Consider the following 12,355-nt stretch of genomic DNA (forward strand, 5'->3'; position numbering starts at 1 on the left):
GCTAGTTCACCTTACATGCATTAATGTAATAACGTGGTTAGTCTACTCAACGTAAATTACACATGAACAACATTAACCTACTCACGCAGAGAAGAACGGCTGCTGCTGCATCATCATCCTCATCATTTCTGCTACACTGGCAGGGCTAGGGGCCAGGACTCTACTCTTCGGGTTTTTGGGGGATGTTGCTCCGGGTCCGATAACTGGCAACCCACCCGACGTGCACGGTGTGAGGTCTCGCAGCAAGCTATAAAATACGGCGCATTTCTCGGCTTTTAAAAAAACCGCTATGCGTCGCCAGCTGTTTAATCGGATTCTTGGTGTTACCTCCTTTGACAGTATCACAGTATCAGCTTAAAGCACTTGTTGCTGCTGAGTTTGCATATTTTGCTGTGAAGTACAGCCAGACTTTTGACCGCTTCGCCTTGGACATTTTTAATCTGGAGCTCTGCTCTAACAGAACGTACGTACCTAGCCCCGCCTACTATCCTCGGAAACGTAAAATGATTGGCTAGAAGTGTATCACAGCTCAGGAGAAAAAAAGCACCGAAATAAAGCACCGAAATGTGCGCTGCTTTTCGGTCTGGTTACTACCGTTTATGTCAGAACCGGTGCCATGATGGCACCGGACACCGGTACCCATCCCTACTCACAGCTCAGATTTAACAGGAGCATTCTGGATTCTGGAAATGGTGGACGTGAGAGTGTTCTGTAAGTTTACCTTTACTCTAGAGGATTTTCTGGACCCCTCTCGAAAGGCCTTTAAGGTAATTAAATAAATTAAAAGTGTGAGGTTAATCGGCATTCCAAACAGGTGTTTGTAAAATCTTAATTTTGTAAGTGAATGAGTAAACATTGACCTTTTTAGCTCGAGCAGAGGACGCTGGAGGCTCTTTTTCACCACTCTTTTTGCGCTTTTTATCAGATTGCTTATTGCCAAGGCGTCCAGTGGTGAGGGTGATGGTGGTAGGCGTGTGCTGGAAGGTGGAGTAGAGCTCTAGCGGAACCTCATCTCCACTCTCTGTAGCACTGGTGTCCCCGTCTGAATGAGCAAGCGAGTTATTAGGAGTCAGGCAGGGAACAAAGAAAGTGACACACACAAAGATATAAAAAGCTACACCTGCTTCGGGCAAAACAAAAGCTAATCGTGTCATACTAATGGAAGACAAGGCTTGCTACATCACAAACTAAATTGCAGTTTTCTGCTTGACCTGCAGGTGTCAGTACATCCTGCTCTCAGGCAGAATTATATCTGGCTGTCCTGCAGGGGGAGGAGGCTGCACCCTGACACAGCTTACAACCTGCTTTACTCTGTAATGAGCTGGCCATTTACTGCAGCAAGGAAGCCAGTAAAAGCAGAACTGAAACATCTATCTGTGGGTTCTTGCTTCTAACGCCTCATAGTTCAGCTCTCAAAATAATCTAGTTTCTCTAGGTTTTCTTTTTGTGAATTACTGCAACTGCATTGAGATTTTTGTCAACAGAAATTTAAAAAAAAAAAGTACAAGGGTAATGGGAAATGTTGGGAGCTTTATAAATGTGTTCCCTTACCAGATAAAGACTCTCTTTTACGGGTCTGCAGCAGGACGGCCCTCTCTCTATCGAGGTGTCGAGGTTGGCAGCGTTCACACAGGTAGGTCTCAGGAATGTTCTGTCTGTCAATGCCCATGCAGTCTATGTGCTGCCAGGCACTAAAGGGAAACGTTAAGGAGTTTTAATAAACCTTCAAGTCACATTTTCGTTCCCATTAACCACATGAAGTTACAGAAAACTGATCTAGTGAACACAAGGAACAAAAACAGGCAGCTAGATGAAAGAGGCCTGAGTCAATACTAGTCAAAGCTTGTGACTACTTGTGTCTCACCTGCACTTGTCACAACAGATCATGTAGCCATCGTCATGGGTGAAGCCACAGATGCAACGGGTGATGTCAGCCCCGTAGCTGCCATCCTCTGAGGTGCTGAGTGTGGTGCCCCTGGACGCTTCGTCCTGGCCCCCTGGAACAAACAGCCCCCCCTCTCCTTGTCGGATCAACATGGAGGGGGGTGGGGAGGCTGGCGGTGTAGGTGGGGGCCGCGCCCCATAGTTGTGGTCCTGAGAGAACAATTGAAAATGTACCTTTCATGTGATATAGGTAAACATTGCTTATCAAAATAGTTTAGTTTACAAAACAACGTTGCCACAATGGGCATGCACTATCACTGGCAACAGAAAATTAGCTCTACAACCAACACACTACTTAGCAAATTAAATGTTTAGTCTTTTTTAGGCCAAGATGTGTTAGCAACAGGTTTAGTAAGGTCCAAAGCAAAGGTTTTACAGCCCTGACTTAGTTGTTTCAGTTTCCATTTTATAGCATCTATAGATCATTTAATGACCAAACAATGAACAAAGTTCTATGTACTATTTTAAATATCCTAAAAAGATTAAGAATGTCAATTAACCAACAGCAAATCAGTTTCACTCAATGACTGAAAAAGACAGAGGTTTATGTGTTATAATTGCATTTTCCCCCTAATATCCAAACAGCCTGCCATGTCCTCCTTCCTCTGATGCCTTATGACAAGGAAGCAGTCAATATTGGTCTGTTTTCTGGGTTTCTTAAATCCTCGGGACAAGCATGTTGTGCTGCCTTTAAACCCAAACACTGCTGCATCAGTGATCTAACATGACCACCTTTCTTTAGTCTGTTTTTATCTTGGCAGCTGCTGCCATTATTTGTGTTCGTTTGACTGACAATGATTTTATTTTATTTTTTTAAAGAAGCGTTTACACTCATTAATGCTTGTGTTGTATAAGAAACAGCATGAAAGCATGTACTGAAAGCAATATTTTCCTTGTTCACTGTAATTCTCCAGCTCAAGGTTTGCAGGTTATCTGTATAAGTTTGAGGAAGGTGAGGAAAGAGGTGTGTGTGTGTGTGTGTGTGTGTGTGTGTGTGTGTGTGTGTGTGTGTGTGTGCTTACAGCATAAGGCAGGCCTATGTAACTGTGGGAATGGTGCGAACTGCTACTGTAAATCTGGTGTGGGTAGCTCGACTTTTCCACCACCACAGGGCTGGCCTCCACCGACTCTGGTCTTTAAGACAGAAACACAAACAAAAATTTGGTTAAGAGCTGAAAAGCAAAGTAATTCAAGGACAGTTTCCTTACAACAGTCTTAAGGATGTGTCTGCATCTGGGTAGCTACTGGTGGTGACACAGAGGTTACAGCTGCCAGAGGAAGGCCACTAAAAAAAAAACCTGTACCACCACAGTGTGTGCTATAATGTCACCTTATCCGGGCTCGTCAGGCCTGAGAGCCCCACATAACTGACGTTTTAATCCCTGAACCCACATCTGTAAGTCAGACAATCATCAGAAAACACATGCTATCCGTCACTCACACAAAACACACACTTGCACAAGTTCGTTCCTACCAAACCAGTCGATCCACTTTTCTGCCACGTTCAGTGGTGAAGAGAGAGCCTGTTTGACCGTTTAGGACCAACCCACCCTTATTATGACATGATTAATCTGTTCTTCAGTTGCTCTGTGGAAGAGGGAAGTGGAACTGGCAAAACAGATGACATGAGACAAGACGGTCCAGTATGAAAGAGGGGGAAAGAAAAGAAAAAAAAGAGAGGGAAGAAGAAGAGGAAGAGAGAAATACCAGTGCAACATACTGGATAAACAAGATGCATTTGAGATACGGACTGTTTAAGCTATGGTGCCGCAGCTATTTGTTTCAGCTCGATATCCACATGAGTGAATGGCTCAGTCATGTGAAAACACATTTTATTCAACTCTTCCCAGAGCAAGGTGTAGAAAACTGCTCAAAGGTCATAAAGACAAAGTTTTTTACTCTGCTCTCTCCAAGCTACAAAAATATCTAGGCAAAATACAATAAAGACGCTCAATAAGCATAAAGAACTGCCTCATATGGAGCTATTATAGCAGCAAAGACAATGAGCACCCTGACCAGGCCATGTGAGACTGACTCTATAACCACGTTATTTTGAAGCTCGCACTCAGGTTAAAAAGCACACTAGAAAGAGCCAAGGCAATTAGGAGATACAGTGAATAATTATATAGCTTGAACAAGTACTTAAAAACACCCCTTAAAGTTCCCTTTAAACAGCGAGTCCCCAAGGCAAGCTGGTGATACGGTACCTGTGGGAGCCCTTCTCAGCCCTATTGCTCCTTTTGCATGCCGAAAGAGCACTGTGCAGCACTTCCTGTGTGTACTGCCACTCAACTATTCACTGTCAAAGTGAAAACGTAAAGTGCATGCTTCAAGTACAGAGGCGGGCCCAGTGTAAGAGGGGTGTGTATGCGTACACAACAGATTAACTGCCACAGATTAGGTTTGCAGAAAGACAGAACATATATACCTGGGTGCAGTTGGTTCACAAACTTTCTTCCATCAATGATTAACCAGATCAAAGTCTACACTTTATAATAAAGAGATGTGGGTGTGATCACTCAGAGGAGGAAAAGAAGGATTTTTTTTTTTTTTTAACAGGTTGAAGAGAGACACAGGTGTTACAAATTAGTCTGGGAGGGGAAAAAAATATCAAGATAATGACAAACAAGGCAAACAAGTGAGCGAGCCTGTTCTGTGGGAAGGAAGGAAGCATGTTTGTGTGTGTGTTTGTTTCTGTATGCGCATAATTGGTGGGTTTGTATTATTCATACATTTACTCTTGAACAAAACTGAAAGTAAGTAGGGAATACCTTTTGGACTTTTCAGTTTTTATTTCTTAAAAATGGGTTATGCCATGAAAATTAGAACTGTTAATTTCATCCAGGACAGAGGGTTTGAAAACCTTCTTCCTGACCAAAACCATCCCCCACGGCATGTCGTACAGGTTGAAGAGAGACCGGTAATAGATAAATTACCTGTCAAAATAAGTAATAGATAAGGTAACAGAAAAAGTGTGTTCAATTGAGTACCAGAAAAGTACCTGGTTTTTCAATTTTCCATTATACGTTCTTCTCTGTAACCGATTTGCCATTTATCTTAAGTCACCTCAGGTTTTTCCATTCAGGTGTTTAACTGGATAAGTTATTAGATATATGAATCTAATTCTGTAAACTAAAAGAAACGAAAAGCTTTTTCTTTTTTTTTTTTAAAAACCAATAAGCTTTTATGTAGCCTGCAAACAAAAACAAGTTTGACGCCGCTGAATTACAGGCACTGTGTGCATATATGTAGTGGGAGGACTGCAGATATACAGTCCAATAATCCGTGACTGCCTGCCTGCGCACAAGAACAGATGAAAGAGGGTGGAATGAGGAGAGAATTTTTGTAACAAAGTTTAACTTAAAGGTGGCAGTTAGCCATTTTCTAGTTTTGCCTAAAAGAACGCCACAAGTGTAAAATAAATAAAAGCATGGAGAGACAATATCATTTAGAAGATGAACATCTGGTGCGAGACTGTGAAGAGGCAGAGTGGACAAGCAGAGTGAACATGAGAGAGCTCAACAGCAGGGAGAGGAAAGAGAGCAGCCCCCGAAACGCCACCGGCAACGCCTTCACTCCTAAAGAGCTCCTGCTTGCTACCATGGCAACACTACGTATTCTGTCAGCAGCGTGTATGCGTGCGCTGGGCTCTGTGTGTGTCAGCGTGGACGGACACACACACACAAATGCATGCACACACTGCATTGGCCAACAGCTGGTGACACTGCTGCAGATTTGAGGGAGGACGTGGAAAAGACGTGACGCCGTTTCTCGGGCGAGTAGCAGAGGCTGAATATAAAATAAGGAACGTAGCCAAAGTCCTTCCAGAAGTCTTGCCGCTTGGCAGCCATCTTGAAACGCATCTGGGCACTTATTTGGGTGGTCATTTCAAGGCATGATTTAGAGCAATTCTGATTTTGGTTACACCAATTATCTCACAGATTAAATTTAGGAATTTGTGCGGTAAAGATTTAAGAATCCTTGGCAAAAATAATGCTACTGCTTACTTGATTTGATATAAATTATGACCTGAGGTAGGTTAAAATAAATCAAAAGGGTTTAAATTCTTTAATAGCCATTAGGGGGCGATTCCTGTGGGTGCATAAAGACTTCTAGTTGCAGTAAGCACTCTGTGCCCTCAGTAAACACTTTCCTAACCAGTTTATGGGCTCAGTTGCAGGTTTCAGGTCATACTGAAGTGAATAGGAAAGGATGATTATCCAGACGACACTTTTTGGCTAATTAACTGTCGGTCACAAGTCATTAGGCCAATAAGAGTGTGGTTTCGTTGTTGGAGCCACCCCTCTCATCACGTCTGGCAAAAATACTCAGCTCGAGGTTTCAGAAACCAGTGGTTGACAGCACAGTGCCTGCATCCATCTTTTATGTCAAACATGTTCCTGACATCTCTACAGAGCAGTGTGAGCCCAACTATGCTGTGCCTCTGGTCCAGACAGGACCTGCACAGCAGCAGGTGGAAGCCCCTTTCAAGCTTGTTATCAGCCTTTGAATAAATCTGCAGCAGGCAGTCGGACACAGAGCACTGACGGACAAAGAACAAGGGAGAGAGTGAAGGCGAGGGGCTTACTCGTAGCCCCGGTGACAGCAGCACTCAGGGGGTGGGGGGTAGCTGGCTGGTGTTGGGGGAGAGACACCATATCTATGCAAGGACCACCTGTCACTCAGGGCAGTGTCCATGGCAACAGGCCCTGCGCAGTGCAGAGAGGAAAGAGGAAGGGAGGGGAGTGAGGGGTAAAAACCATGGCAACACATGCTGTCTGGGTAACAGCTCTGATGAAGGCGACAGTGGTAGCAGCAGGGAGGGGAGGGCTCTCCCTTGTTTTTAAAGAGACAGGATCCCCTGCATAAGCAGATGACGTGTGTTATTCTTTAGTCGTACGCAAACCTCTTGCTTCATTTATTTGACCACAAAACGCCGCGGCAGTGTCCTTGACAAGACTATAAGGAAACCGAGAGGAGGGGCGATAGGAAGCTTGTTGCCATGGCTCCATGCACCATTTCTGCTTCACTGACTGAATGCAGTGCACACATGTGCAAACGTCAAGCTTACAGCATTAGACAAGGATCAGGGAAAAGGAGGAGGAAAAAAAAAATTAAAATCATACGTGGTGCCTCTGTATACTTCACACAGTCAGCTTTATAAACAGACTGCACACATACAGTGCAGATTCACATGGTAGATGTAGTTAACTGCTCAACAATGTGAACATCTACAGGAATCAATGACAACACTGAACAGTCCATTAGAGCGCACATTAGAGGGGCCCTGCTTCCTGCAAATTCCTGTCCCATTAACAGTAGCTTTGTAAATATACGAGAAGAGATCTGTCTGGAAAAACAATTTTTTTAAATTTTTTTTAAAAATTTTTTTTAAACAGCGGCTTCAGTTATTACGGAGGGCATGTTGGGGCCCCTGAAAAGGAGAAGGCGACAGACGTGCTCAAATAAAACTATATACGACACAGAGGAGGGGTGTAAGATGAAAGAAAGGAGAGCAAAACTGAGAATGACATTTTGGTGATACAACACAACGAAAGATGGTACACAACAGTGAATAAGAGGAAGTGAGGGGGCATAAAAATGTGCACAGTAGAGGCCTGGTGTTACTCACTCTGAGCCAGCAGCCATGTCCAGGTATGAGGTGTCTGCAGTGTCCACCCCTACTGGGATGACTATGCTCATGACGTTCTCTGCTGATCAGTTCTTGTCCTACTGAGTCCAGAGAAAGGGAGTCCAAAACACTGAGGCATGCCAGCCACAGCACTCATTGCAGACATCTAAGTGCATCCACAAGGCCTGAATATAGAAGGGGGACAAAAAAGAAAAAAGAAGAAAAAGAGACAATTTATTAGTAAAGTGAAAGTGAGTTTAAACACAGGAAAACTGCATGATCTACCAAACCTGAAATCACAATTCATAGTGAAAATGGGGTATTTCCAACACATGTAAATGTATGATTCACACTTTCAGATGAGCAACGTTTTTCACAGGGAAGTGTTTGCCAGGAATTTCCCCCCTGACAGGGTTACCGAGCTCAGGTTAGTGGCTGATGAAAAGCGAGAGGGGAATGTTTCTGTAAGGTGAAGCCTGAGCCGCCACCAACTGCTGCTGCTGAGTGAACTGCGCTAAAGCGACCTCTGCACACTCTCCGCCATGCATGCAGGAAAGGGCTGCACTGCAAGAAAGCTCCCACAAAGGGGAGCAAGAGAACACATAGCAGTCGACCGCCATGAAAGGAGGGAGAAAAATGCAACATAAAGGCCATTCCCCCCACCCCCTTTTGACTGAATAGAAGTGCTCCGTTTTAAATAAATCTAAAAACTGTAGTGTACTGTATTTGCATGTCCACACACCTACACAGTAGAAAAGTTTAGGTTATAATCTTTTAACGGACATTGAAAAAGCTCCCCAAGTTGAGAATCAATAATTTAACTGTTAGGTGTCAGGCAGGTGTATGTAGTGCAGGAGACTGGCTGGACTAAGGATTTTTCTGGAAATAGCGTACATGGGAATATTAAAATGCATTTGTATGGAACTTGAATCCAGACGGGAGCATATGTGTCAGTGTGGCTGCCCCTGATACAGAGCTCTGTTGATAAGCGGGATTAGTGGGAGGGACAGATGCTGAGACAAAATAGGCTGGAGGTCACACCTTCAGCCTGCTTATGCACTCTGGGGCCCAAACAAAGGCTCGGATCATGGCTAAGGTTTTCGTTTGGGGGAAGGTTTACAGAACATGTCATGTATTCACACATTTAGCAAGCAAAAACACACTCTCTCAAGAAAACCTGTCTCTGCATGCCTGTGTGGGTTTGTGAGGTTTTGTGAGGTAAGATCATTAAATCCTTCTGGAGCACTGCAGGTCTGCACATATACAGGACGACTTTCCAGGAAAGCTTTTATTTCACACTGAGGCACATGTACACCAGGAGCTTTTTAAAGTAGACTCCACAGCCGTGATGATGGTAGTAATTTCAGGTACCAATTCACCCAAAGGCACTGTTTAAGCCAGGCGGACTGGTGAGAGCCTCACAGACATGACAGCTGTCAGCTCCAGGCCTAATTAATAGAAGGAAGAAGACCCCTGTGAGTGTGCGTGTCGGCCAAGTCTGGGATCACCTTCTAAATCCTCTTCCGATTCTTTGTGCACCGACTGGGTTAAACAGGACAACTGTATCACAGGCAGGGGTATTTCATGATAGACGCTGACGTAACCAAAACACTTTCTTTCAACAAGAATAGGGCAGTTTGCCAAAAAAAAAAAAAAAAAACACAGAAATGACAGATCCCCCCCCACCGTATTATCAGAGAGGCCCAGTATGTTTTAGCATGGGTAAAATAGCTTCCCTCTAAAGCAAGTCATTTGTTCTCTCTTCCACCATGTTTGCCTCCACTTGGTGCAATGAATCTTGCTGTCACTACTAAGGAATGCAGACATTTAGCCCCCTTCCACTCATATAAACAGATAATCTCTCACTTTGTCCTTTCAAAAATACCTTTACAAGGAGGCTTTAAGAGTAGCATGCACACATGTGTGCACTGTGCTGCAGCCAGACACACTAAAGACTGACAAAGAACAGCGGGACAAAAAAAACAAAACAAAAACCAAACAAACAAGTACAGTACAGCAGTACAGCAACATTCCTCAGTAAATCGGCGTTTCACTGTGACTGCCTCTGCCTGCTCCTCCTACTTCCTTTAGAAGGGCCGTCCATCACCCTGGAGAAATGCAGCCAAAGAGAGAGAAAAGACACCCCCCCCCCCCTTCCTGAGCCCAGTCACCCCGCCCAAGCGGATTTCTCTCCCTCCTCTGTGCACTTCCTAAATAAACCTGAGACAGTAACGCAGAGCTGAGGGAAAGGGGAGTGTCGCAGACACAGCTCCCAATTACACGAGTGCCAGGAGAGACCATTTAAAGCCACCTTTGGCTAAATCCTCTGCTGTTATGGAAACACATGGAGAGTGGGGAGGGAAAAGCGAGGAACGTGCACAGGGGAGGGCGAGCAGACAAACGTGAAAAAGAAATATGGCAAAAAGTGGGTAATAGTAGAAGAAACCGCAGCGTGGAAGTGGTTTACATTTTCTTGGTGTCTCAGTTCTCCAAATGTGCTAACTGAATAGATTTGCTCATCCCGCTGAGAGCTTTAAAAAAAAAGAAAAAGAAAAAAGAAAAAGAACGAACGAACGAAAAAAGAAAAAGAAAATTACCAAAGGCTTAGAGGGCGTGGGGTGGGGGAGGTGTACTTGGGGTATGTCTGACAGTGATGCTGCACAGCCCCGACCTGGGTGGACTCTGGGTGGCGGAGTGGAGCACAGAGCGTAAACCCAGTCTCTCCTTTCTCCTCCTTCCCTCCCTCAGCGAGGGGACACAGTCACGTCATTGTGTGTGTGTGTGTGGGGGGGGGGGATTGCTACCCTTTTAAGACAGAGCTGCACTGAAGTCGGCAAGGGAAAACCCATACCATCACCATCGTATTCAAATGATACTGCCACAGAGAGCAGCTTTTCTCTCTCCTCAGTTTATCACCACTGCTCTATGTGCAACAGCATCGTTATTCTCGTTTTCGCAGCAGATCATGTTTTTCCTGAAGTGGGAGGAGCAAGAGGAAAATGAGGGATTCCAACTAAATCCCAGGGCCCTCTCTGCCAAGCAGATGTGACTTCACACCATCCTCATAGCTGGCTGCAATGACTCAGCTCGGAAAACGGATAAAACAAACTCCCTACACATACACTCATGTAACAGGAAGCATGACCCAAATGGATTCTTCCCCCCCCCCCGTACCCACCGGGAGACACACGAGATCTGCCTTTTTCTTCATAAATCAGTGTGCGCATGGCTGCCAGCAACACTCCCTTTGCACTCGAGCGCTGAAGGTGAAGTCATACATCAATACAGCAGGGGATATGGATGTGAGCGTTCACACAAGCACTTTTTGCTGCAACAATAGGAAATGTATTGGTACGCATGAAAACCAAAGGCTCATTAGACTGTTAGGAACAGTCCGTTTAAATGTCAGGCAATGAGGAGAAGGTATTTATGCAGCTGTTTTCAGGTACCCTAAATGAGAACTAGTAAATAACTGACTAAAAGGGGAGAGCAGTGTAGCAGCAAGCGGCGTGTAAGTTCAGACAGCGAGCTTGAGCCCGTATGGCAGCAAAGCTGGGACAGCCCTCCTGTAGTCTGAGTAATGTCCTGTACAGGAGATCCCTGGGGGCACAATCTCTCCATCTCCCTCTCACTGCTGCTTCCAGAGTCAGAGTAATGTATGGCTATGTATGGTCAATGACAAGTCTCTTTAAACATCTGAAAAGTAAAACTGATGTACTAGTAGGTTTATGAAATCGACCATTCTCATATCTGCTCATAAAGTAGAAAATAATATTTTCTACTTTTCAAGGGTGAAAAAAGTCAGCATTTGGAAGCCAGAAGGGTTGGTGGTGACGGTGTTTAAAACTTTCAGTGCTCACATTGAAAACCAAAGTTACACATTACCATCATTACAAAAACCTCTGCTAGATTTAAACACTAAAAATTAGTCATCTGAGCAAAAATACACTAGTTCAATATACTTCCTGTAAAAATACATTAGTTTGAAAGTCACGCTAAATGACAACAGGAAAAAAAAAGAAAAAATTGTGTTCATGAACACAAACAAATAGGTTGTGCTTTCATGATTATTTTCTATTAATTTACACCGGGTTTCTTTAACAGTGCGAGGGCCAATAGGATTCATTTTGTCCCTTGGACTTGGGAGAGCTATCATGATTAGAGACTGAAATGCAAGCACATATGCAGCTGCTTCCTAATTACAGCATTTGGAGAATGCACTTCATAGCTAACTAAAATGTGAGCTGTGTGTGTGTGTAGAGAAAATGGGGAGCGGCAACTCAACATCTACAGGGCAAAAGAACAGCAAGAGCCACTCAGGACCCATTATAACAGTGTTTGATGATCAATTTCACGCTTGGACCGCAGTGTTGTTACATCACCAACGTCGATGACACGGCCCCTCTTTATTCCACAACCCATGAATGCTATTGTAACCCAGGCATAGCAACAGGAGAAGGTTGGGGAGGTGTAGTGGGGCTGTGGCCTCAGTAGCTCTAGCCCTAAAGCCACCTGTCAGGGAGGCAGCTTGCTAGTTTAAAGAGGGATCTGTTACGCCTGAGCTAGCGGCACAAAAACAGGTCACCTGAGCTCTGGCTTCTCCTCCCAGCTGGGATACCATGTGACTCTGCTGGGCTCCTGAGCCAGGCAGCTTTGTCTCTGGTGTTTGGGCACTACACATGTGAGACCTCTGGAGACCAGGCAGCATCTACACAGCTTAGCTCCACATGGCGAACAGACAGTTACTACACAGAGGTGCTACTGTTTCAGGGAATTAAT

At 44.5% G+C, this 12,355-nt stretch overlaps 1 protein-coding gene across 6 annotated transcripts in view; it reads right to left on the bottom strand.

Moving 5' to 3' along the window:
* kmt2e (lysine (K)-specific methyltransferase 2E) overlaps positions 1-12,355 on the bottom strand; it is a 29,482-nt gene that overhangs the window by 11,922 nt on the left and 5,205 nt on the right. For all 6 annotated transcript variants that reach the window (XM_013912835.1, XM_005740810.2, XM_013912836.1 and 3 more), the window contains exons 2-7: positions 7,577-7,761; positions 2,967-3,078; positions 1,865-2,094; positions 1,552-1,691; positions 861-1,042; positions 722-760 (exon numbers count right to left, since the gene is read on the bottom strand). In XM_013912835.1, the coding sequence (XP_013768289.1) occupies positions 722-760; positions 861-1,042; positions 1,552-1,691; positions 1,865-2,094; positions 2,967-3,078; positions 7,577-7,647 (774 nt within the window). In that variant the 5' untranslated portion in view covers positions 7,648-7,761. The remainder of the gene's footprint in view (positions 1-721; positions 761-860; positions 1,043-1,551; positions 1,692-1,864; positions 2,095-2,966; positions 3,079-7,576; positions 7,762-12,355) is intronic.

This window comes from Pundamilia nyererei, unplaced genomic scaffold (assembly GCF_000239375.1).
Source record: "Pundamilia nyererei isolate P.nyererei 1_Seehausen unplaced genomic scaffold, PunNye1.0 scaffold00104, whole genome shotgun sequence".
Taxonomy (NCBI): Eukaryota; Metazoa; Chordata; class Actinopteri; order Cichliformes; family Cichlidae; genus Pundamilia; species Pundamilia nyererei.